Here is a 27,319-nt window from a genome sequence, read left to right on the forward strand (position 1 = left end):
TAGGTCCCAACCTGCAACAAGATGTCGCTGCCGCTAGGTGGCTGTAGAGGTCAGGGGAAACGCAACAGTTTTTAATAGGCAGGAAAATATTTAAAAAGATGAATGAAAGTCGAGCTGCTGTCACTTCATGTGAGCCTGAGCAGCTGCAGAGGAAAACAGGAGCAAAAGGTTTAGTTTGGACTTTTTGTGAATAACCTTCATGTGCAGAGTTTGTATTTTCTGAGGACGAGGAAGGTAAACAAAGGGCAAAGGTTCGGACCAATCACAGACGGCGTTACAGGGCTGCTGATTGGCCGAGGCGGGAGAGGAACCAGACGGTGTGAGAGCTGCAGCACTTCCCCCTCAGAAAGTTTCACCACTTCTTTAAAAAACAAGGAGCCTTTGACCCACAGGCAGAGAGAAAGCGTCTGTGAATATGCTGCCTCGCCTCCCATGCTGGGATTATTCCTCACCGGGGTCGTGTTGAACTGGATTTACTGGCTGATAAACTGGACTTTTTAATCTGCTGCAGGACCCTGGCAGCCAGAGAAGAAGAAGAAGAAGAAGAAGAAGAAGAAGAAGTCAGGGTGTGTCTTGTGCGGAGATAAAAACAAACACACATCTCTTTTATGGTGGCGTGAAGGTGACTTGGTTTGTTTCTTCCCGAGTGAAAGGACGGACAGAGAAAGTTGGCAGCACCATGCAGGGGAACGGAGGAGTGTACGCAGTGAAGAGGAGGAGGAAGCCCGTCCAGAAAAAGTAACTCTTAACCCTTTAGAAACGTATTGTTGTTTATGATAGACTGTCACTTTTTGTTGTTTGTGTGCTGAACGTTGTGTGCAGTTTTTTTTTTATACACAGTCTACGGTGCAGAGTTAGAAAACTTTGTGTTCATCCTACCTGGTTTATCTGCAGTGCACATTTTATAGTCAGTGTTTATGATAAGATGAACCTGAGTTCTCTTCATTATTGTCCACGTGTGTGGTTTGAATTATTAACTGAACTGCTGGTATTGTTTTTCATATGTAGCTTGTCGGCTATTTCTGCGTTTGAGCCAGCAACACAATATTCACACCCAAGTTCACAACTTTTCAAAAATATAATCTCTGTTTGTTTACTTTGTAGCCTAATATGTAGTTTATCTGAGGACGTAGAAGAATCTCCATAGACTGAAGGCACACCTCCCCGCCCCCCACTGACTGCTACAGAGCACTAGGGGCCTATTTATTACATTGTTATTGATATTGAATGTGTCACGTGTTCGAATTGCAGCATATTCAGCACCGCACTTTGACGTACCTCTACTTCACACGAGTATTTCCATTTTGTGTAACCTTTGGCTAACTTTGGAGGGAACTTCATCGCTAGATTAATCTAACAGCTTCAGTTACTCTGCAGATCCAGATTATTTATTTGTACAAAATATAATGCACCAATAAACTATAGATGAAGGTACTCTGCAGTATTTAAAGTCATTACCAGAAAAATAAGATACATTTTTCCAAAATAGAGGAATGCATTTCTTCACAGACGATGGAATAATAACTAACAGTCTGCATTGTATTTATCTCTTTGAAAACTGCACATATTTTACAATACTTTCACTTATTCACTTTTTGTAGTAGCTCGAATTTTTGTAGGCTACTTTTACTGAAATAAGGTTTTGAAGAAGCAGAACTTTCACTTACAACAGAGCATTTCTACGATGTGGTCTTACTGTTGCCACTCATGGTGCATTCAGTATTGCAGGTCACTATTCTCTCTGTAAGCTCACAGCCATCAAATCAGCGGTAGAGGCAGTCATATGAAATAGGTTTTTCTTTAACTTTCTTTTACAACCAAAGATGAAGATTTTCTCCTATTATAATTTCTAAATCATTTAACTAGTTTTTTTATGAGATTTGGACTACTGTACAAAACTAAAGATCATCTTGGATCTCATGATGAACTTTTTCATAATGAATTGATTAGTCAGTAGATGACCACAAAACTTGAGAGAGCAGATCATATGGTGCTTTCACAATTACCTGAAGTCACATTTCTTCTCATTCCGCTCATGAGACCCAAAGTATATCAAAAGTTACCACTCCACTACCGGATTAACATTGTTAATTGTGTCATGAAAAGAACAATCCAAGTGCTGCTCTGGAAATGAAATGAGTAACAGCAATGGATGGACATACTTATTACTATATCCCTCTGCTTTGACTGTTCACAAGTCTCAGCCGCTGATCTGTAATGGTAAATGGTCTGTTTTACATAGCGCTTTTCTACTGTTGATAACCACTCAAACCACTGTGTAGTACAGTTTTGCATTTCACCGATTCACACCCATTCATACCGTGCATCTATTAGCAACATTTATTTCAGCATCTATTTCTCTTTCATGCATCAATCACACACTAGCGGCACAGACGTCAGGGGAGAAAGTTTCAAATTCACTATCTTGCCCAAAGACACTTGGACATGCAGAATGGGATCAAACCGCCAACCTTTTTCCTAGTGGACGGTCCGCTCTACCTCCTGACCCACGGCTGGCCCAAGGGGAAAGCAAAGAGTGACACCATAACAAGCTACTTTACTGTTTTGGGCAACAAACTCTGAACTTCGAACACAACAACATTTTCTTCATCTTGTCTTGTGCCCAACGTCATTGTGACGACACTGTATGAAAGAGCAGTGTGACACGTTACCATTGAAAGAACAAATAATCTGCACACGTAACCTGACTCACCTGAGACTGGCACTTCTTGCTTCAGGGCAGTGATCACAGTGATCTCTGGCCGAAGGCTCGATTTAAGATGTGAGATAAGAGTCACCATTCTTTAAAAAAAGCAAATCTAAGGTTTGCATATTGACTACTAATGCAAGTTGTTCATCATTATTATTTGATTCAAGTTTTTTAGTTGGCGTCTAGAGATATCTTCAAATGTGTGGCCAGCCGTCCAAAACCCAAAGAGATTCAGTTTACTATCATGTATGACCAAGAAAAGCATTGAGTCATGAAGACCCCGTACACACCTGGTATTAACATGTGGTTTTGTGAAGTGGACCGCTCTGAGTCACACCTGGCATCTAGTGATGGGATCTCACCTCCCCACTCTATAAACACGTACGTCATTTCTGTTCATGAAGACCAAGTTGTTGTTTTTTTACCCAGTCTGAGTCGACAGGTGCGTCACTGCGTTTGTGTGTGTGTCGGCACGAGCGAGCGAAAGAGAGTCAGAAAGACGAGTCGGGAGAGGCTAAATGAATCTCGTGCAGTTGTGCTGTGAAGAAAGATTTTACCAATTCAAGGAAAGTAGCGATCATTATGTGGTGATCAGTGTTGATATTGTCACAAACAAATCAACGAGAAGAGGAAAAAAAAGTTTGATTCATTGTAAAACTACGTCAGATGATGTCAGCTGAGTAGGAGGTCCTTCATATGTGGCCCAGGACGGATTCGCGTTAACATTACTAAAACAATGTGGACACTCCGAATGTGGATCGCTATCCGATCTGAGTGCGTTCACACCTGTACAAAAACCACATGTTTTCTGTGGATGTCCTCATTGATTAATATGATCATTGTTGCAATTTACTTCCATCATAGTCAAAGAAAACCAAACAAATTCACATAACAACAAACTTTTGGCTAAAGATAATTAAAACGATTAATCAGTTATTAAAATAATTGCATATTGATCTTCTGTCAGTTCATTGAATCAGTCAGTCATCTGTCAGTGTCTACTTCCCAAATACGGTCTGAAGCTGCATTTGTTTCATTCAGAGACGACTTTTAAGTTTCAAAAATGGAGTTTCGTCTCTTCATTCCCAGCTGCTTTGTCCCCTCCTCTTCCCTCCGTCTCCTGTGTCAGTTCAGTGTGTATCGTCAGGGGAGGGATGGCACACAGGACGGCTGCATGTGCGGACATGTTGCAGAGGAATAGCCTTGTGATAATCTGTGGTAAAATGTGGCCAAGATCATCAGACTATAAAATAAATATAGTCAGGGTGTGTCTTGTATTTATTTATTTATTTATAGACAGATATGTCTCGACAACAATTTACACACAGACGTTCCTGTCCCCCAGAGGATGAATCCCAACCTCCTGACTCCTCCATTAACTCTGACATTTGTGGTTTTGAGTGAAATGTCACAGCAACGATTAGGTGGATTGCCTTGACATTTGAAGGACACATTCATCCCCCCGCAGTATTATAGTCTTTCCTAAGAGCCTCTGACCTCATCACACCCTACTCAAGTAACATTTAATTATTAATTATCAGCAAAATGTCCTTAAACAAACTGAAATTATGCATAAATATATTCCCTGCAACTTATTTATTATTATTATTGACATTATTAGATTGTTAACTCTGATACATCAGTGCTTGAGCAATATTTCACTGTTGTAGATGTACAAGTTCTGTTGTTTTAACTACTACTACTGTATACAGCTAGCTATAAAGGACAAAAAATGACAAAAGTATGAATCAATAAATAAATACAGTTTGCAGTGATAATGGCTTTTTCTGTATTTCTACATTTATTTATTTATTTCTACATTTATTCATTTATTCATTCCTACGTTTATACATTTATATTATTTATTCATTCATTTATTTCTACATTAATTCATTCTTATGTTTATTCATTAAAGAATAAATGTCTACATTTATTTATATATTTCTGTATTTCTACATTTAATAATTTATTTCTACATGTATTTCTTTCTTTCTGTATTATTACATTTAGTCATTTTTTGATTTCCACATATATTCAGTTATTTCTACATTTATTTATTTATGTAGTTTTACATTTATTTGGTTATTCATTCATTTAATCTGTATTTCTCTGTCCATACATTAATTAGGTAGGCAGGTTTAATTAGGGAGGCCACTACATTCGGATTGGTTATAGTGGTGTGGTCATCAGATCTACTACTTCTGTCTTGGGTTAGGGTTAGGTAATCAATACTTAGTATACTGAATATCTCTCGCTATGTATTCCACACATAATAAACGATAACAATTCTGTGTGCGTGTGTGTATGTGTGTGTGTGTGGGTTCCCCAGTCTTTGTATTTATAAAAAGTGTTTTCAGCCTGTGCTGGCTCTCCAAAGCAGAATGTTGAAGCTTTGTTTGATGTGGTTTAATTGGGACATTGTGTCTTGGAAATGCAACACTTACATTTTTTGTCTTCATGAACAGGAACAGTCAGTATGAACTCTCCCATATCCACTCGTGCAGAAGTTCAGATGTTCTAATTTAACTTGTTTACAGGATATGAAAAATGTGTCTTGAACCCAAAACACCCACAATTTCCCTGTTTTTCTGTGTTGTGATTGTCTAGAATAGCAGACATGTCTTAGCAGGCCGTGCCACTTAACATAAACTCCTGTCTTGTTGTAGTGTGAAAAGTCCACCGGTGAAGACCAATCCGTCCAAACGCCACCGGGACCGTCTGAATATAGAGCTGGACCGACTGACCGGCATGCTGCCTTTCTCTGAGGAGGTCAGAGGTCGCTTGGACAAACTGTCGGTGCTCCGGCTCAGTGTGGGATACCTCAAGGTTCAGAGCTACTTTCACGGTCAGTGACATGAACGTCTTAGTTTTCACTGCACACCCACATAGCTGTAGTAACTACGAGTTACATAAACACAGAAAAGGTCATATGAAACTTGAATATGTGTGTGAGATATTGAAAGTGTGTGTGTGTGAAGTGTTTAAACATGGTGCTCCAGACATTTCTGTGGCTGAGCTCTGAGTGTTGGGGGTGTCAGAGCAGGAACTTGACACTGTGAATAATGAGTGGTATCCCTACTGGGAGGGAAACGGGAGAGTGTGCAGCGGGGCAGATGGAGCCTGGTCAGATGAAACATGAGACAGGCCGAGTGGAACAGTAGGTCCTTATTCTGCCGCTAAACAAATACACACCCACTCAAAGGTGGCATTTGGTTGCCTGTGTCGACAGTGCCCAGAATCCATCTACATGCAGGTACAGTTGTCTATTAAAAGTCTGGGCAAGCCTTGTAAAAGCTGCATAGATGGTTGATTGTTCAAGTGACAAGAGGTACATACAACCCCATTAGCAACAGATTTAACGCTACATCCACTTAAATGGAGCGACGCCTGCGAGCTAGTTCAGGCAGCCAACTCGAGCTGCGCTGCTCCAATCATGTGACATACATCATGTGACATACCTCACTCTCCACAACCATCTATAATACACACCCACCCTATCAGGTGGTCTATTTTAGCAGAGAGAAACGTCCCATCATCCCCTTTACTCGCACTGCTGCTGCAGTATTGCTACCAGTTGCTTCAGCCCCTCCACCCACCCAGCATCCACATGGAGGCTCTGACGGGGGGTTACAAGTACTTGCTCATCACTCCCATCCTGTGTAATCATATGGGGGAGTGATTAAGTTGGAGCCTAGACGCCAAACACTAAACCTGTTCTACTGTTGCAATAAACGTTTGAACGTGAGTTGTCTGACTGAACTATGTTTTATTTGAAAACGCATCAACTCTTCTATGGATACACTTGACGCCTGGAGTTTAAGAGATGTTTGGAAACAATGGCTTAGACCAGTGGTCACCAGCCTTTTTGAGCCCAAGATCACTTTTTAATTCCAAACGTAAGCCGAGATCTACCACCCTGATATCTTCCAAAAAACCCACTAAGGAGGGTCATACTTATTATTTTTTGCAATTTCTGTTAAAGGCTGAATGTACAAGAAATAAATATACACAAAGAAGGGCAGTTGTGCAACTTTTTCCATTCAATGCACAATATTCTAATTAATATCAATTCATATTTACAATGCACAATATGTAGCTTCTCAGTTCCACAACATGTTCTGCCGAGGAGCTGCTAATGCAGCACAATGTTTTTACATATAGGCTTTGATTTGAATATGGCCACAAATATGATTATTGTCCTGTATGAAAGAAGTCCCTTGTACTCTATATAATATAATAAATACCAGTACTACACAGTATGAAGCCGTGCATCTTCCGCTCCTGCAAATATTTCACAATAAAAAACCCTTTTTAAACAAGGGAATGGATTCCATCAACAGAAACGCTGGAGTGCTTTTATTTTGAAAAGGCATAAGGAAAGTGTTGCAACCATTTGTTTGTGACATAAATTCATCAGATAAACATTAAAACTCAGGTGAAAGATCATTTTCTCTGTTTATTCTGCTGTGAACCACAATGTTTATCTGTTTATGGCACAAATGTATTTACAACACTTTCCGAACCCGTTTCAAAGTAAAAGCACTCCAGCGTTTCACCTTCTGAATCCACTCATTTGTTCCAACGGGGCTTTGATTGTTATCGACAGACCGAAAGATGCGCATCTTCATAACGTAGAGTACTAACATTTAGTTTCGTACATAAACCATCTTGTTCTTGAAGGAAATGCAGGAGATAAACCTGCAGCTCCACCGCCAGTAGCGGACACACAGCGCGTGTGAAAAACAGACAACCGACACACAGCTGATCTGCGGCGCGACGACAGACAGTGAGTCCAGAGAGTTGGGGGATCGACAGTGAAGACTGGGAGATCCATCGGTAGATCGCGATCGACGGGTTGGCGACCACTGGCTTAGACGCTCACAACCGCTTGCTGATTGGGTCTTTTCGGTCACGACGCAGCCTTGTGCTTTGTCAGGCTCCTATTACATGTCCTCTTTCCGGAAGAAAACTACTGGCATCAGCCTCGGCTACCAGTGTAGAATGCAACATTGATAATCAATTACAAGTGGTGCTGACCCTGTTGTCTTTGCTAACAGCTGTTGTGCATTTAAATTCTGCATTTTACAATGTTACGACTATTAACATGTGTATTGATCGATATCAGTAATTATAAATGTGTATGCCTTCTATAGCATTAAAAAGGAAGAGAAAACATGTTCATTACAACGCTTAGAATGTTTGAAATCTACTTTTATCTGTTTTGAGAAAATGCAAGAGAAATGGACATTTCACTGCTTCTTTCATACTAAAATCACATTGGAACAAGTCATGATCAAAAGCCTCTGTGGGATGATTTAATCCAGATATGAAAAGTCTACGTTTAGTTGGATGCACAAAAGCTGTGAAATGTAAATTCTGTTTGTATTTTCACAAAAATATAACATTTTAATGTATAAGATATGAATAGAAAACAATTTTGTTCGCAGTGGTGTTTGAATCAATTGTGCGGATCGATCTGCAGCATAATGTGCAACATACAATTTCGGGGGTCATAGCCAAAACACATCAATAGGGCAAAAGCAATCCAAATTTAGTATTATTATTATTATTTTTATGCAAGCTTGCTCAACATAGAACAAAATGACCAGAAACCAAAGCCATGGTGGTGTGGCTACAGATTTGAGTCCTGGAAGCCTTCCCTGTGTGTTTGTGTCTCTGTGGCTCTGCTATCAGCCACCTGATCGCTGCTGTTGATGGAGAAGAAGGGGGCTGCAGAGGGAGGAGGGAACGAAGCTCTGAAGCACAGTGGCACGACATGAGGGCTCCTGACAAGGCTGCGCAGATGGGCATGTTGGTGAATGGAGACGTTTGTACAACTAACACACTCAGCACCACTGCATCAGAGTCATTTTTATTTGTCACAAACCAACTGACCCTTTTAGAATGGAATGGAAAGAGTGAGTGGATGTAGTGTAATGAGTGAAGAAGAGAAGTAGTTGTGAAAATGACGAAGTGAGGCTGCTTGAGCGCCTATCAGATGAAGACTGTGTCTACACCAGCACATTCTGCTGTTGTACGTCATGCTGTGAGCACGTTATCTCTTAACTTTGATGTCCGTCAGACCAACATCACACACTAGCTGTCGTCAAGCCCCCCTGTTGTTTTATGTAATGTTACCTAACTTAACCATTCACCCATGAAAAAAGCATTAGTTGTTTCATGGGTTTAAAGGTGTTTGAATTGACAACTTCTGCTCTTTTTGCTCAACAATCCATGGTGCAGAGTGAAGTTAGAAAACTTTGTGTTCATCCTACCTGGATTATCTGCAATGAAGATATTATAATTTTCTATAAATATGAAAAAAAAAACGTAATTTTCTTTATAACTGTTCATGTGTGTGGTTTATGTGTAGATTTATATGATGTAATTTTTTCATACATTGAATGTCAACTATTTCAGAGATCTGTTAAGAAACAGACACAATTTTCAGACCCAAGTTCACAACTTTTTTTTAAATAAAATTCAGCTCGATATAAAGCATTGCAGCAACAAAATTGTTGTGCTTTTACTTTGAAGTCAAATTGCCAAACAAGAAGTGATTCTATGAATGTTGTTGCCATGACAGAGGTCACAGGACTGTCCGTCTGTGTCTGTCAATCCGATATGATGGAATATAAATAATCAAGTTTTATGAATTAGCGCTGATTTTGACCCAGTTACCAACCACAGCTGTAGTTTACCTCAGGACGTAGAAGAAGTTCATCTTGGTCTGCCCCGCCCCCAACAACTGCTACACAGTACTGGTCGCCTGTTAATTCCAATTTTATTCAAATTGAACATATCCCGTGTCCAAATTTCACCAAACTTGGAACTTGACCTTGATAATAAACATGCCAAGTGTGATGAGAGACGGATGGTTTGCGAGAAATGCGTTCCAGATACAGACAGACACTTGAGGAAGTAGGTAGATTGGACCAAATGGTGGGCTGAACGACTCACCCCTATCACTGGTGTTGCTTATAATGGTTTTGATTACGTGTTCTTCAGGATGAAAGCCTTGCACTTTTCATTGTCTTTAGAGAGAAGACCTCTCTGTGGCCGCCTGGATTTCTGCTGCTTCTCCAGCTAATCTTCCACAGCAGTTTCCTCTGATTGTGGAGGATGTTTGTTCAGGGCTGAATAATGCTTAAAGCCTTTTACGGCTGATGCTGAACACAAAAAAGACTTTCATACGGTTCTCACGCAATCGTTGATGTCTTCTTTTTACTCGATAATTGAATTGTGTTTGGATGTTTTGAGTATGGTTTTACATGAAGAAGAGGGAACGAGCACAGCGAGTGGCAGTCTTATGATGTGCCTTGTTGTTATAGTTTTGAGTGTTAGATGAAAAACAAACCTCTTGTTTGACTCTGAAACACTTCTCAGTTTGCAGTCACCCTTTGTGTCACCTCCAGTCCACATAAACAACAGAATATCAAACAAAGTAGGTTCGTGATCACAAGTATAAAATATAGTTAAAATGGAAATATCCATTCAAAAATAACATTTCTTCATCCGATATATCAGATATTGAACCTTCCTTTCACTAGCATCTCACAAAAAGAAATCACTACAGTTAGTTCAGTAAAGGTAACTAACTGTAGTGTAGTACGTCTCCTTGGCTTCACGAGTTAACAAACATTTTTCTTAAAACACGGTTGATATACAAACTTGTTGCTTCTACGGGAGCATATAACATTGTTTCATAATCTCTTAGTTTGTGGTCTACCTTGGATGGTTAAAATATTACAGTTAAATATTACATTAGTACTTGTTACAGACACAATGACATTTCACGATTCTTGATACCTAATCCGATACCATGGCAAAAAACTAAAAACAAAACATCTTTATAATAACCTGTGTTGTGTCATAATCTGGGGGAAGAACTTCTCTGGTCACTTTAACCCTGATGTGCTGGCTGTGGGTGTTGCGTTACATCTCAAGTTGTGTGTGTGTTTTGGACTTTTTTTTGTGTTATGTGTTTAAATACGTGTCTCAATAACACAAACAATAACAAACACAAAATAAACCTGTTCAGGTCCAAATAACTTCTGATTAGTGTTGGTTTTATTGTTGATGTGTAAAGTGAGCGCAGGTCAGCGGGGGAGTGAGGCCATGTGGCAGTGTAAAACAGCACGGCACAATGATATTGGACATGCAATGTGTGTCTGCCCTGATCCTGAGGCTCCAATAATTTTGCAGTTGCGGGCCGTATTGTTTGGTACCTACGGTACTGTAAAAAAAACATGCCACTATGGTAACCACCAAACTTGGTGGTGCAGCCTGGGAATGATTGAGGCCGTGACGCTTTTAGAAGTATCGGTTCCTGTGACATCCCTTCTTGTCTCATACAGTTCACTGCTGCAGCACCTCTCTTCACCCTCTGTCTGTAATGTTCCGTTTGACCTCTTGACCTGCCTCGCGAAAAGCTCAGTATGCTCTTATTGGTCAGCTGGCCCTCTCAAAATGTCACACCTCTTACCCTAAGACACTCCAATCAGCTGTCGCCACGGTAACAGTGACACCGGAGTTAAACTAATTGAAGTTAAACCAATTAGAGTCAAACTAATCAGACATGTGACATGTTACTGACTTTGACACTTAACAGAGCTTTTACATCCACAGAAAGCTGTGACCTACAATAGGAAATGGAAAAAGCATAATATGAGCACTAGATCTGCACCACTGACTCGATGTGCACACAGAAACTGCAGCAGTGTCAACAAACTCTTCATCACACGCTCACCTTGTTTCCTGCTATCAATCAGTCCCAGGTGATGCTGCGGCTGCACCACCAGGTTTGGTGGTTACCATAGTGACATTTTGTCACCATAGCAGCGCAGTCTAAACTGCTCAGGATGTCTGACACCAGCGGGTTCGCCTTGTGTGGCTGGCGAGCTGACTATTCAGGTCTGCTTCCTGTGTTTGTTGATAACGAGGAGTGAGCGAGGTTGTGGCGAGGTCAGTGCTGCCATTAACTCGGCCTCCGGCTACATTTTTAAATCTGTGTCTCCTCTGCCGAGGCCTGAATACAGCAGTCTCTTGTTATAGATTATATACCCAGCAGTATATACAGTTTAAGTAGAGTGGAATATGTATATATATATATATGTATACACGTGTGTGTGTGTGTGTGTGTGTGTGTGTGTGTGTGTGTGTGTGTGTGTGTGTGTGTGTGTGTGTGTGTGTGTGTGTGTGTGTGTGTGTGTGTGTGTGTGTGTGTGTGTGTGTGTGTGTGTGTGTGTGTGTGTGTGTGTGAGAATATATTTGCACACTCACTGTGCTACCCATACTTTCCTTGAGGCCCCTCACAGAGACCACACACCTCAGAGCTTACGACAAATGGTTGATGTTCATGTCGCTGTTACACTGACTGAACATCCATTTTCTAGACTTATTGTAAGTAGCCTCAGACAAAAACAGTCCTCTTATCTTTGGACTTCTACAGAAATTACTGTCAAGATCTTGAAGATAGACAGGTCAAATAATCTTGACCCAGTGCTTTCATATCGGACTTCTTGACTAATGGTGTTGTTTTATTAATTTTTAATTTTTAAATCAATATATTTTCTCTAGCCTTTCAAATATTACGATTTGTCTTTTTTCTCTTATGTGACAGTAAACTGAATATCTTTTTATCAGCTGGCATCACAATTATGAAATTAATTAATTAAATGATTAAAGGACTTTAACACTGCAGCAGAAACTTTAAGCTTTATAAGGACATTTAGTATTTATGAGCAAAGATAAAACCACTATTTCATACTTTTTCAATAGTCTGACAAACACTGAACATGTTTTATGAGAACAACTATATGGTGAACCTGTTTGCATTAAAACACAGTAGAGGTGAGTCCAGAGATCAGGAGACTGAACAGAAGTGTGTTGGACTCATACTCAGCAGAGTATCTCTACATTTTTCTTATTTTAGATGCAGATTTTTCAATTTATACAACACAACCGTTGTCATTAACCTGTCAGATGTTGTCCCAGCCCTGAAATAATTCTGTATGCTGGTCAGTCTCACTCTTAACCAGAAGTGGGCTGAACAGAGGGGGACAGAGATGAGACGCAGTATGTTTGTATGTTGTTCAGGAGACTCAGTTTAAATCATTTAATGGCCTTTCAGTCTGATCTGATCTAATTCACGTGTTGCATATCGTATGTAGTTCTCGGTGTTACTCTGAGCTTAATGCTCAGAGACATTTTGATGTATTGCACCAATTTGAGCGGATCCCCTGAGTTGGTTACAGTTCATGCAATAATAGCAAACCCAGGATTCCTTCAGTCAGTCGTCTGGGTTTGTAGAAAGCTGCTCTTGACCGAGATGTCACGGCAAATTCCTGGGTTTGTTGAGTGGAGACGAGACGCAGATCCAGTGGGTTTGTTTTAAAAAGGGGAGGGGGGAGGGGAGGAGGTGGGAGGCGAGGGAGGTTTGTTAGCGTGCCACAGAGCCATTACTGTTAGGAAAGGAAAGGAGGTTTTGCTTAGCTGACTGAATGCCAGCGATCAAAGATTAGATTATAAAAGAGTTTGCTAAAGCCTAAAAAAACCACTTGTTTTTAACACAAAGGAAAAATGCTGTTCTGCACAGTTTGATTGAAATAAAACCGACAAATTTTTGTAGACAGCTGCAGTTTTCAGGTTCATGGTTTTACTAGTGAGCAGATTCTGAAATGTGTGTATCCCTTCACAGCTACATTGATGCTGTGCAGATGTTTATCCATGAAAAAAAGCACATGCTCTCATTTTCTGTGGGATTTCTGTTGTCTCCTGTCGTCCAGCTAAAAGCTGCCTGTAGGACGTCACTGACACTTTGTCTGTTCCACAAATAAACCAGTGAAACATTAGCAGGGATCTAACAAGTGTTGGATACCCAACAGTGTTTTGCTTCACTCTAGCTGCTTTCAAACATGCACTGATCTTAGGAGAACCCCCTGAAATACTGTGGAGGGGCTGCATGTGTGAACGCTTATGAACGAGCGAGTTTCTCTGTCCAGTCCCCCTTGGTAAACACTCAGGAGAATGTCTGGAGGAGCCGGTGTGAGAACACAGCAGGAGATCCTCCGCAGGATTCACAGGTGTTGATGAAGTTTCTAACACACGACAGACACAACAAAGAAAAATATGAAAAGAAAAGAAATATCTTAGGATGAATAATCAGAGCCACACATATAGAAGACAGTTTTTGGTGATTAGTGATCAAATATGCGATCTCTACAGAGGAATTACGTTCGTCCTCTGTCTGCTGCGCCACCCCTCACCTGAACGCTCCGGAGATTTCCGTGTTGTTGTGAATGCGTCTGAGCGGAGAATCTCGTGTTGTATTGTTCATTTGTGAAAAACAATCATTGGAGGAAGTCCAGACCCAAAGCTGCGGACATCCTCCGAGGTTCATGTCTGAAAACGGCTTCTGAATAGACTATTATTATTATTATACTCATCAATACTCAATACCCCCCCTCTTTTAGCTCTTTTTTGGTCTCCTCCAATCCCAGAGGAAAATATCTGACTCTTAGCAGCTAAATGTCTCAGACTGAGAGTGAGACTCTTACTTTCTGCTGAGTGTAGTGGACAGCTGCCTGCTCCATCTGAAAATAACACTATAGCGAAGAAAAACAGTGAAGTTGCTGTAAAACCAAATCAGTGAGCTGATAGTGCCTCAAAGAGATGAGCAGATATGCTGTCAGGTGATCATCCTTAGTTGGTTTATCCCAAGGTTTGTCATCTCCCACATCACATTTAGTCATTTGATCCGAGAACATAGCAATGTTTCCAGTATATAGTGGAAACAAACCATATACAAACAGTCAGCTTCTTTTAGGAGTTCCCTGCTGACATCCACATGGCTTGGGATAATCTCCCAACTTCACTGTAAAATGTGCTTTATTTTCTGGTGCCACTGCAGGAACATGGAGGTGAATTTAGTTTGTGAGGCCTACAGCATCGAAATGTAGTCATTCAAAACTGTTCTTTCCAACGGGGTTCTATTTAATACAAACTTAAAGGATAAATACTAACATACTAAAAGCACTCCTGGGAGTTTGGATTTTGAAATTAATGTTCTCTCCTCGGACTAATTGATTTATCGACTGATTGTTTCAGTGCCAGCGAAAAATGTCTTGTTTTTTCATTTGGGTGAACTGACCCTTTATCATCTCTCATCTCCTGATGCTCAGAGATGGAAGATGTTCCTGGTTTTGCATCTGAAACAGCTTAAATATTGTTTGCACAAGAGGCTGACGTGTTGTTATTTTTGTACGCTGCAGCGGTGCTCCGGAAAAATGCGAGGTCAGCTCCTCTCGTGTCTGCAAACGGCAGAAATGGACAGACTGTGTCCCTGGATGGAGTCAGTTTCTCAGAGGGAGAACTCCTGCTTCAGGTGCGGTAACAAAACACAGAGTCGGTTCACATGTGTGCACAAGTGTTTGTTCAGAATGTGAAATGTGTATGTATTCTCATTATTTCTGCAGGCTCTGAACGGTTTCGTGCTGGTTGTGACGACTGATGGAACGATCTTCTACTCGTCCCCGACCATCCGGGACTTCTTGGGCTTCCATCAGGTTAAACTGTTACACTCAATACAGTGTAAATAGATTTCTTTGTACCGTACTGAAAGAAAAACCCAAGAAGTTAAACAAACTCCTTCCTCTGTCATCAGTCGGATGTCTTCCATCAGAGTGTGTATGATCTCGTTCACTTGGATGACAGAGAGATGTTCAAGTGTCAGCTCCACTTCGCCCTCAACCCCAGCAAAGCCGACGGAGACATGGGAGCAGAGGGTAAATATTTAATCAGCAAAGATTTAAAATCTTAAAGCATCTTAAAACTAATCACTACTTGCAATCGCTCATGTACTGTTGCACTTGAGTTGTGATTTTCTTTTCTTTGTTTTACCTGAATCGTCTTAAAAGGCCACAAAAAAATTAATTATAATAAAATAATAATTAAATTGTCATTTATTTATTCATTTAAATTTTGGATACTCATTAACAACAAACAACTAAAAACATGCACATCAACTCAAACTACTGAAATGATGGGCACTGGCTCCTTATCACTGCTCTCGTCAGTTGGGAGTTTTACTTTGGAATTTGGACTGGCAAAACAACGAGCATGAATTTAATGAAGGGATTTAAGAAGTTCTGAGGATGATATTTCTCCCTTTTCATCTTATAGACAAATAACGCAGAAAATAATCAAACAAATTGAAATGGATTTTTAAAATAGCTGTTAGTCTCTTCTTATACAGTTATACCATAAGTGTGTGTGTAGAATGTCAAATGTCTGTCTGTTCTGAGTGCCGTTTGGAAGGATACAGTGTTGGAGTAACAGATGCTGAACCCAGAAGGCAGGTATGTTGGGGGACAGTGTAGAGACATACCAGACATTTAAACTAAATATTGTTTCTCTGCAGGCGGACAGTCCAGCTCTCAGAACTTCTTGCCACAGTACATCCCTCCAGAGAACTCCTCTTTCCTGGAGAGAAGCTTCTGCTGCCGCGTTCGCTGCCTCCTGGACAACACCTCTGGATTCCTGGTAACACTATCAAAACATTAGTTCAACAGGAGACTTCAGCCGGGCTATAATCTTTACCATGTTCCCCGTCTTAGTTTAGTGTTACCATGCCAATGTGCAAAGTACAGCTGAGGCTGATGAGAATGTCATTTCTCTACTACTACTGGGTCATAAAATATAATTTTGACTGGATCATGGTGCTAGATGAAACGTTAAGGGATGTTGTTACAGTTCATCCTGAGGGGACCATGATTGTTTGCACCAAAGTAAACTGGAGGGGCACTCTGAGAGCGTATACCTCCCCCAAGGCTAATGCCATATATCTCCCCATTTCAAAGCAGTGTTTCATTCATTATTATCTCGACCATGGCGGCCCGACAAGAGATCTCTAGCTTGGTGTTTTGCTCTTTTGCTGAATTGTGTAGCTGTGTGCAGCGCTATTGGCTGCTCGCTTGCATAGATTGAATGAATTCTGTGGGAAACAGTTTTGTGGTAACCTGTCCAGTAGTTTTTGCGTCATCCTGCTGACTAACAGACAAATCAAATGAAAACATACTACAGCCGTTTTCAGACATGACCTCCGGGTAAAACCCCAACAGAATTGGCTATGGAGTTTACCCGCAGTTTGCCTTTCACACGTGCACAACACAGCGGGAGGTTCTCTGCACAGACGCGTTCACAACAGCAACAAATCCTCTGCATTACTCGGGCGAGAGGTGGAGCAGCCGGGTGCAGCAGGCAGAGGCAGGAAGTGACGTATTAACTCCGCTGTGTAGCAAACGTGATCATGTTCACAGCGCCCCAACACTGTCGTCGGCTCTTATCACCACAAACTTTCTTGAGATCTGCATCAGTGTCTTCTACGGGTGTGTCACCGCTTTTTCACCGGGAGATCATTTGTGTCTGTTGCGTGTTAGAAGCTTCATCAACTCCCCCCACTTGCTTGTGGAGAATCCAGCTGGGGATCCCCTGCTGTGTTCTCACATCGACTTCTCCTGGATTTCTACAGACTTAGCTCTTGGAGGCCAGGCAGAGAAAGTCCGTAGAAACTGCGGAATGTCTCACTTGGACTTTTTTTTCACTTTCTTTAACACTTTTCAACTGTTTCACCATTTTCCCAGGGAATAATTCATGGATCTTGAAATCAATCTTACATATTTAGGGAACTGATGTCTATGAGTGTCTGACATTTGGTGCAGCCTGATAGAATTTAAGGGGAGTGTGGGGTCTTGGTGGAGATATGCGCTCAACTGTGTGCCATTCTTGTTAGTTTGTGTGGGTTTTGGGGGGTCATGTGATAATAGAAGTTATTAAAGTGGAAGAGGTCCCAGATGTATTTGCTGTGTGACTGTAAGACAGCCTATATTTATTCTTAAAACAAGGCAAAGGTCACACGGCAATAAATGAAAATGACTTAGATACATTTTAACAGCTCAGATTTCTTCTCATCTAGATTTCGGCAGAAAAGGTAAATAGAGGGAGTAACCTTTGCTCTAAACCACAAATTTCAACCTCATTGAGACACTAGAGGTAAAATCATGAAAACAACAAAATCACACGGGTTAAAGTGGTGAACTAAAAAACAAGGTTTAAGAGCCACGTCGCTCGTCGGGATATAAATCCCATTGACTCGTATACTAATTGACATGCTTGTATACGTGACTGCATTTTTTTATGTAACTGTGTCTCCTCCACCCCAGGCTCTAAACTTCAGTGGGCGTCTCAAGTACCTGCACTTCCAGGGAAATGTCGGGCCCGATGGGACTGTGGTGCATCCTCAGCTCGCTCTGTTCGCCATCGCCACACCTCTGCAGTCTCCCTCGGTCATGGAGATCCGCACCAAGACCTTCATCTTCCAGACCAAACACAGAATGGACTTTGCTCCTATGAGCATAGACACAAGGTAGATCCTGGAGATTTTTTTTTATTACTCTCCATATGTTGTCAAGTGCCTCCTTCTCAAAAGGGACATTGAACCAGAGAGTGAAATTATTCCAATCCAGTCCAACATTTTCCACCTCTAACAGTCTGTCCTTTGTTCGCTCTGTGTTTGTTTTCCTTTCAGGGGGAAGCTGGTGTTGGGTTATACGGAGGTAGAGTTGGTCACACCAGGCTCTGGGTATCAGTTCATCCACGCTGCTGACATGATGTACTGTGCTGACAACCACCTCAAGAGTGAGTTACTGACTTCATCTATTCATCTCTGCATAATTTGTCCCATAACTTACCTTATCGTCAGCCTCATGTGCGTCTGTTGTCCACCTGCTCTGTCCTCAGTGATTAAAACCGGAGACAGTGGCTTCACGATCTTCAGGCTGCTGACTAAAACAGGACAGTGGCTGTGGGTTCAGGCCCAGGCTCGGATAGTCTTCAAGAAAGGGAGACCAGACTTCATCATCGCTCGGCAGAAAGCCCTCACGTAAGCGCCGCTGTCTGATCTTCCAACACTGCTTTGTCAGAAATGCAGCAGACGAGCAGGGACGGATCTAGGATTTTTTTTCTTTTAATCAGGGGCCATAAAGGGGCTGCAATTTACTCAATTTACTTTTTGTCTGGTTGTGCTCCCGCCACACGCTCACCTTACAATAAACACAAACACTGCTCACAAGTAATTAAGACCTAAGTAAGAAACTGTAAGCTTTGTAACTTTGTGTTTGTTTGTTTGATTCGCTTCAGCGTTTATGAGACACGTATTTAAACATTATAAAAGTCCAACACTTCACCTGCTACACACAACACAAGACACGCACAGCCAGGACATCAGGGTTAAAGTGACCAGAACGATCTGGATTCATGATCCGACATCAGTGATTATAACTAAATAAACGTGACCATCTGTTTGCGAAGAGCGACAGAGATGAGCAGAGACACACCTGACAGCTAGAACATTCATTTTATTCATTGTTTTGGTCGTGTGGTTTATTTCATTGTATATGTTTTATTTATTTTTAATATTTTTAAAGCAAATGTCAAAGTAATTATTGTCAATAATTAAGTTCATTGCTCTATGAAAGGATGTATTTGCATGCTTATGCTATTATATAATCATTATATCAGTGATATCATCAGTGGTATAATACGGTTTCAAAAGGATGACAATAATATGATTTATCGCAATAACTTCTGTGACAATATATCATCCAACAAAATTTGTTGTTGTAACAGGACTATCTTAATATTTTTAATATTGCATCATGTTTTCTTGCACAATTTACATAACATAATTTATTTTTATTCAAAGCGACTTACAATAAGGTTGAAATATAAGGTCGCAATTTAGGAAATTTCTTTCATATCCAAGCAAAATTGCTATTGTACAATGAAATAAACTTGTATATGTACAGCAAAAGTCGCATTGCATTTATTTCCTGTGTGTAGTGGCGACTGGATTGTGAAGTGTAATATTAACTTTTGCTTGTCACTTCTCGTTTTTCTGTAGAAATGAAGAAGGAGAGGAACAGTTGCGCCAGAGAAGACAGCAGCTCCCGTTCAACCTCGCCACCGGTGAAGGTGTCCTGTACGACGTTTCTCTGGACCCCCTCTCCATCCCTGGTTCTCCTGACACCGGCACACCGGGAACCCCCGAGCCCACAGCGGAGAAACCTCTGCACCCAGCCTCGCTCCTGGGATCCCTTCACCGGCAGGACCGCTCTGTTTACACCCAGCCAGAGAAGCCCAGTCCCCAGCTCCCATTCTTCTCCCAAACAGAGGACACTGATTGTGAACAACCGTCCCTGGAACAAGCCTTTCTGGACAGCCACGCTCTGCTCAGTGTGCCGGTTCAGAGCCAGACTTTGCAGAAGAGGTCCAGCACAGCAGACCTCACATCAGAGGCCATGATTGAATCTTTGGAGCAGATTTTGGGAGATATCGGGGACGGAGGGATGGAGGGCCTTGAGGTGGAGGAGACCGAGCTGAGGGAGTGGGAGAAAACCCTCATCAGGATGAATAGAGAGAGGGAAGATGCATCGAATGAGCTGAATCACATCCTGGCTAATGATGTGTTCTCATATGTGGAGGAGGCTCTGAGGAGAGAGACTGGTGGACTTGTCCAGGCTGCAGGTCAGACTGGGTGTCCTGTTTCTGGCATGATCAGCAGTCTATCCATTCAAGGTGAGCATCCTGGGTTGTCAAATAACGAGCCACAGTGGCAGCCAGTGACGGACATGGAATCTAATCAGAGTGGGTTTGGAGGAGAAGCTCGGTTGGGAAATGTTCTTGGTGGCGTTGGTAGTTCGAACAGACTGAAAAGTGCTTCACAAGCTGTTGTTCAGGGAACGACGAGCACACTAACACCCACTCAGTGTCGAAACACTCAGCGGGGACACGCCTCTTCTCTGTGGCCTCCAATCAGCAGCAGTCAACACTGTGGCAATGAGATGATGTCAACACAGACACATCTGTCATGGCTTCCATCCACACAAAACACTAACACTATTCACAGCAGGCTTCAATCTGGCTTGGAGGTGATGGACCAAAGTGAGCACTATTCTCTAAACCACTCTGGTTCACAGCAGACCTCCGTGGAGCTCCAGCCTCAGGACCCCGCAGAGTGGCAACAACAACGGCAGCTGTCGCAAAGTTTTCACCATCGCACACTTTCACATTCTTCACACACACCAGGCAGTGTGAACTCAACAGCTCACCCACGAACACAGCGATTATCCGGCAGCTGCATGTATGAAAAAAGAGAAGGTCACATACCGAACGCTGCGGCTGTACTCAGCAGACCGAACGGGCCCCTCCTGGGACCCGCGTGCACCAGAGGAGCCACACATGTTGCAGGGACCACCACAACCGCGGCGACCTTCACCCTGTCCCACCTCGGCATCAACCAGGGGATGATGTCCAGTCCCAGCGCAGATGTGGGCAACATCAGCATGGGTCACCTGAGTGGACAGGACGCACACGTAGGGACGCATCGACCGGAGTATCGCGCTGAACACGGATCATTACAGTCGTCATTCTTCTGTTGGAACAGTGAAGCTCAGGTAAGATGAGTTTTCGGTGATTTATTTTGAGGGGAAGAATAGTGATTGAGAATGTTAAACTTAAGTCTGGCTCAGATTTCAGGATTGCTGTTGAGTGTTTCTCAGCTCTTTGTCCAGATGGTCATGATTTGTCTTGGGAAACAGTTTGTAAAGGCCCCTGACAGTTTGGATGAGCCTCTCCTCCACCTCATCCATCAAGTTGTAAAGTGAGAGGAGTTATGTGAGGGACTGACAGCGGGAGCATTTCTGAGGCCTGAGTGGGAATAAAACTCTCAAGGTTTCATCATCGATGCAAATGATAAGCAACTGTTAGGAAATAAATTCTTCTTTAATCAAAAGAAAACACGTATATGAGAAAATAATTCAGAGAAGTCAAGGTCTGAAACCAAGTTTAAAATAATGGGTTTAAATTGAACCTGATGAATCAATTCATCATCTGATTCTGGGTTTGTGTTAGATGAAAAGTTGAATTCACACAATTCTTCAGGCACTGATTTAACTTTTAGCTACAGTAACAGTGACTACACAACATAATGCAGATTCAACCATTATATGATTAAAGAGTGATAAAATCTCCTGTTTGGTCCAACATCTGAGGAACAGTTTTTTCTCGAGTTTATGTTTTCAGGATATGGAAAGGGTCCGGGAAGAACTCACCAACTCTTGGTACAGATCCAGATGAGGGGCTGATCGAGAAATTATTTTTCACTTTTTTGTTCACAGATAAACAACATTTTCACAGTTTTCTCAGAGAATAATTTACGGATCTTGATGAAAAAATGTTAGGCACATTCATGAAACTGATAGTGTGGGTCATTTGGTGAAATCCGGATTCCAGTTAGAAATCTGGATTTAGTGAATTTAAAAGGGCTATAATGGCAATAAGGGGACCGCTGGGCCTTGGTGGTGTGTGCTCTACTGAATGCCATTCTAGTTGTCATGTTTACTTTTCACCTTTCCTCTGATGTTGGATGAATTCAACAACTATGGAGCTGAATATTTGCAGCAAATTTCAATAATTGAATTCACTGCAGCTCTGACAGTGCAGAGCATGTGCATGTGAGGTTCATCAACTGTGCAATTCTTAATGAAATAATCACTCTAGCTCTTTTTATATGAGTCTATGCTCTAGCTCCAACTAGTCTGCCAATAGTTAGGGATCAACTACTATATCAACTCCTCATATTTACCAATTTATATTCATTTTTTGTACAAAGCTAAAATCCCATATTTTCATTTTGTAACTGTATATCTTATCACTGGACCCTCAATTTAGAAAAAAGGAAAAAGACCCAGCTAACCAAAAACTGTGAACAGGCAAAGAATCCCAGACCAGGTTTTTCCTCTTAACTCTCAGTAGGGAGGACTTAAGTGATTCGTGGACCTGAACCAGCTGAAGATTTGAATGATCAGTGTTGCGTTCAGAAAAATCACAGCCTCTCTACACTTCTCTTCCACAGATTCCCAATGGTCCCCTGAACGGCGTTGTCGACCAGTTTGCCTTCCCCGTCATTCCTGATGGGACCGTCAACTTTTCCCAGAACACCGGGCTATAGAGACGTCTGCACCGCGCTGATAGATGAGCATCCATCAGTGACTCAGAGAGAACTTCTGAGATCATTCCGAGAGGAAGAGATGATTGCTGTGTCTGCTGTGGCTCACCAATGAATATGGACCTTCTCATTTCAATCTAAGAAACCTCTGCTGCCCTACGGCCTTGTTCTCATCATGTAAGTGTCCCATCGAATATTGACCTGACCAATAATTAGCTGTTTTACATAACTTCAGTAAGTGTCCTGTCAGCCGAGATGAAGCACGAACCAATGGGTTTTTTTCCCAGTTAGTCTAGCAGAAGCAGATCTGTCATCGAGGTGCTGTGTCACCGTGGCTCTTTGTATTTCTTTAAAACAATCCCAATCGTCTGTGGTGACATCAAACCCGGGACACGGCGAAGGTGCCCCTGAAAAAATAGTGTCGGGGTGCGGGACTTGTTGTGGTGGAACATGTGCAGGTGGGAAAGCGAGAACTGTACTTGATTGGTTGATCTGAATCTTCCATCAAAACGTTACAGGCTGGAAGTGAGAGGGGAGGAAAACGCCACCTGCTCATCTGATGAGTCTGAAAAAGACTTTGGTGGTTGGAGGATGATGTCATCTCATCTCCATCATTTAACACTTCTTGTATTTAGTCTGCCTGAAGAAATGAATCGTGCGCAATTTACAAGTCAACGGATGGTATAAGAAACTGAAACCGTTCTAACTGAGTCAGACAAAGATGACCATGAAAGGAAAAACTACAACTCCCATAAAAATAAACTACAACTACACCAGTTTACTCATTTATTTAGTTACTCACAAAATGCAGCGCTGTGGCTCCAGAGTCCTGAGCACTTCTGCTGAATTGTGAAATTTTGCCGTTTATTACAAGCCACTAAAACAGAATAAATATGTAATAAATAATTATATAAGCTATGGTCCTTATCAAAACAAAGCGTCTGAAGTCCTGGTTGCACTTTGGCTCTCTAGAAAACCGAGGACTTTAAATTCTAGTTCTTTGCTGCACTTTGTCTCCTGCACTTCATTGAACACATGCAGTACTTCGTATTTACTTCCAGCTCTATATTGTGCTCAAGCTTTAGTTTTGTCCACCAGATATAAGATGCTTTGGCCAAATGAGTAAAATGTAATGTAAATGAAATCATTAATCCCCTTATGTGGCTTTAAAAGCCAAGAATATGTTATTTGTATTAATGTTATGTGTTGTTTTTTTCCCTCCAAAGAGATTATTTGGATTTTACTCAGCCGTGAAATGAAAGAGTGGAATGTAGAAAAACAAAAACAATTGTAACCGTCTGAGAGTTACAGTTTTATGTAGACTCATATTATCTGGCAATTAAAAAAAAAAAAAACGACTATTTAGTTTTGTATTGAACAAGTATGTAAGACACCAAACACACACGATGCTGTGTGAAAATACTGTGAAAGTCATTTCACGAGATCATTTCTTGTCACTTCCCTGAATCCTGTTGTTAAGGTTTTAATAAGACCCCCACCCACTGAGCAATAACAGGTTTATGACACTATAACGTAGTTGTGAGAAGGTGTAAGGACAATATCCAATATTTAAACAGATGTAGATATTAATAATAATATTACACGGATATTATGTTATTGATAAGAAAGTAAAAACAGCTATAATCATATTAGATGATATATATGACTCCACAGATGAGCAGATATTTCAGTGTTTAATAGGTCGACTGATTCTGGATTTTTGAGGCCACTCCTGGAATCAATATTAGAGATTTTTTTGACAAATCTGATGAGGACATATCAGCTGATTGTATTTTATTTTTAACACAAACATGTTTTTACGGAAATATTTTGCAGTCAGCAGAATAAACATGTTAGTGCTCCCAGGAAGATTTTTCAAAACCATTGCAATTTGTCATTACTCACTGCAATAAGTTAACATATGGACCATTACTGGTCACTGTGACAACATGTTGAGCACCAATGATCGTTGTTAACTTGTGTAACTGTAAATGTAACTTAAAGTTCACTTACTAGATTTATCTGAGGCTTTAAGCTACATCTCACAACCTTAAACAACAAGAGGAGATGGAATAACATGTTTCTATATATTAAGGATATATGTGAATACATAAAATACTTATTATTTAATATTCATTAAAAACATATGGGCATATTTAATAATAATAACTGTTACTTTGTCGTTCAGTTTTATATTTATTCAGTATCCAGTCACAGCTGCTTCACAGGATGAGTTATAAAAGCTGTAAAAATGTCTTAGCTACATAAAAAGACTTGTTATAGTGTATTATAAACATGGATAAAATAAGGGGGAGGTTAAAATAAAGTGTTATCTTAGTAAAACACTTTATTTAACCCCCAGTGTAGTCTTCATAAGAAGCCTATATGCACCAGATTATACACTATACACTCTGAAATACACTCAAACATTTTAGTTTTAATTATTGATAAAATATAATTATAAAATTAATGTAAACATATTTACAGTCATGCCAGCATGTTGAGCTGCATAGTTCATTCTCAACCTTTAACCAAGAAAATGGAATAAAAAAAAGAAAAAAACAGAACTCAAAGTCCACTTGAGCTTTCAGTCAGATCTCAACGCTTTCAACAGGGGATGTACAAGAGAGTAAGGAAAAGTATTTTTAAATAAATGAATGAAACCGTTAATAAATATTCATAGAAAATATGAGGACATATTTTATAATATATAATTACCACTGTGTTATACTATATTTTAACCAGTTACAGATGCTTCACACAAATAAACATTACAAGAAACAGCGACATTGTATTGTCTTATAAAGCATTTATTCATTTTTACAACACGTTTTTTTACAAATGCCAGATACTGAAAGAAAGAAGGGATTGTCCCAGACAGCCTGTTAGACTTTATACTCTCTGTTGGTTTCATGGCACTTTTCTAATGTTTTCATCTGGCATTTTTATTTTGGAGACGAGGGAGAGAGACGGCAGATCGAGTGCTAACTGTGAACAGATTGAAATTTGGCAGCGTGACTCAGAACTGTAAAAAGCTATTGTATAATTTCACCTCGAAAATCCTGTATCAGCTGTATCAACATGGAAATGTGGTTTTGTTTTGTCAAGTCATGTTGATAAAGTAAATATGCACCTGAATACATTTTGTTGTACTTGTAGAAGATTATTATTGCCATATTATTCTGTGTCTGGAATATTAACGGTAATGTTACACTCTGTATTCTCTGTGTACAAAATATAACCACTGGGGACAAGTGTAATTTATTTTTGCCATTAAAGAATCGTCACCCCTCGGTCGGTCTTGCGTGTTATTCCCCGTGCTGCACCTGAAGCGTTACCTCTGGAGGGGTTCGCATCAGGACACGGTGTGATTGTTTTCAAACTGGGTCACCTGCCGACCTCAGAAATGAAAAGGTGTCAGGTTCAACCCGGTGAGGACCAGCCCGAGTGCCAGCTGGTATTGTTATCTATGGAGTATCTGTGGGCATGATGTCACATGTAATGTTTGTGTTCCCGTCCTCCTGCTCCTCTGAGATACCATGTGTTCCCACAAGACATTATGTAAGCTCCAGCAGCCTCCGTCCTCTGTCTGCCCTTATGCAGCGTAGTCCCCTCGCTCTCTCCAGTGTCTGCTCTGGGCACAACGGCCTCTTTATTGGATATAAAATCTTAAAAACAGAAAGACTGGCTGACTGGTCTTTGAATCTCCAACAAGAGTCTACAGTCATGCTCGCAGCTCTATGGGGGTGCACTGTAGGCTGTGTTCACATAACATCATTAAATTTGTATTCACGAACAGCCGAGAGGAGAAAACTTCCACGTAAGCCACTGACTCGTACTTCAGAGTCGCAGGTTATGACCAAAATGAGACAGGTAGGAAACGCAAGAGAACAAGGGAGGGACAAAATATCTGCGAAGGTGAAGAAAGACTTGAAAATTAGGCAGAAGAACCACAAAGACATGAAAAACAACTACAAATGATGCATAACATCATGTAGAAAAAAATAGTAAAACTATCACAAAGATGCAAAACGACCACAACCAACATGGCCTCTTGGTTTGTGGTTGTCTTGTGTGGTTATTTGGGAAATAGGGGTAGGGGAACAACTTACACTTCTGGTCCCAGGGGTCCTCTGTGTGCGATTTGTAATTCTGGTACTACTGTATTATTTTAATTCCTTTATTCCTTTTATATCACTTTTAATGCAACCACAATTTATGTAGTTTTTCCGATTGGCCACTTTATCACAATATTACGAAAAAATGTACTGATATCAGAAATATATATATCATTATCTGGATCAGCACAAAATTTCACTTATTATTTTTTTTTTCATAAAGATGTCTGCATTGTTTCTTGAGAAATTCCCCAGTTGAAAACTGTCTCACAATGTTAAAGAAAGTGACAAAAAAGATCTTTCTTCTTCTTTGGCCCATACCCCTCAATAAGTCTCAATAAAATCGTAGAATAGTAGTTTCTGCAGAAACAGACAAGTAAGCATTCAAAACATAATAAAATGGAGTCCTAAGCTAGTATTAGCGTG

General features: G+C 40.9%; 1 protein-coding gene across 1 annotated transcript; it reads left to right on the forward strand.

The window, feature by feature from the left end:
- The first annotated feature begins 211 nt into the window (after positions 1 to 211).
- Positions 212 to 26,068, forward strand: LOC118125579 (aryl hydrocarbon receptor). The gene is made up of 12 exons (XM_035184307.2): positions 212 to 566; positions 654 to 738; positions 5,377 to 5,555; positions 14,983 to 15,095; positions 15,187 to 15,276; positions 15,375 to 15,495; positions 16,131 to 16,252; positions 17,932 to 18,134; positions 18,297 to 18,406; positions 18,509 to 18,650; positions 19,671 to 21,222; positions 22,683 to 26,068. The coding sequence occupies exons 2-12, from the start codon at positions 680 to 682 to the stop codon at positions 22,776 to 22,778; spliced, it is 2,787 nt and encodes a 928-aa protein (XP_035040198.2). The 5' UTR covers positions 212 to 566; positions 654 to 679; the 3' UTR covers positions 22,779 to 26,068.
- Positions 26,069 to 27,319: the final 1,251 nt, after the last annotated feature.

Source organism: Hippoglossus stenolepis, chromosome 18 (genome assembly GCF_022539355.2).
Source record: "Hippoglossus stenolepis isolate QCI-W04-F060 chromosome 18, HSTE1.2, whole genome shotgun sequence".
NCBI classification, from domain to species: domain Eukaryota; kingdom Metazoa; phylum Chordata; class Actinopteri; order Pleuronectiformes; family Pleuronectidae; genus Hippoglossus; species Hippoglossus stenolepis.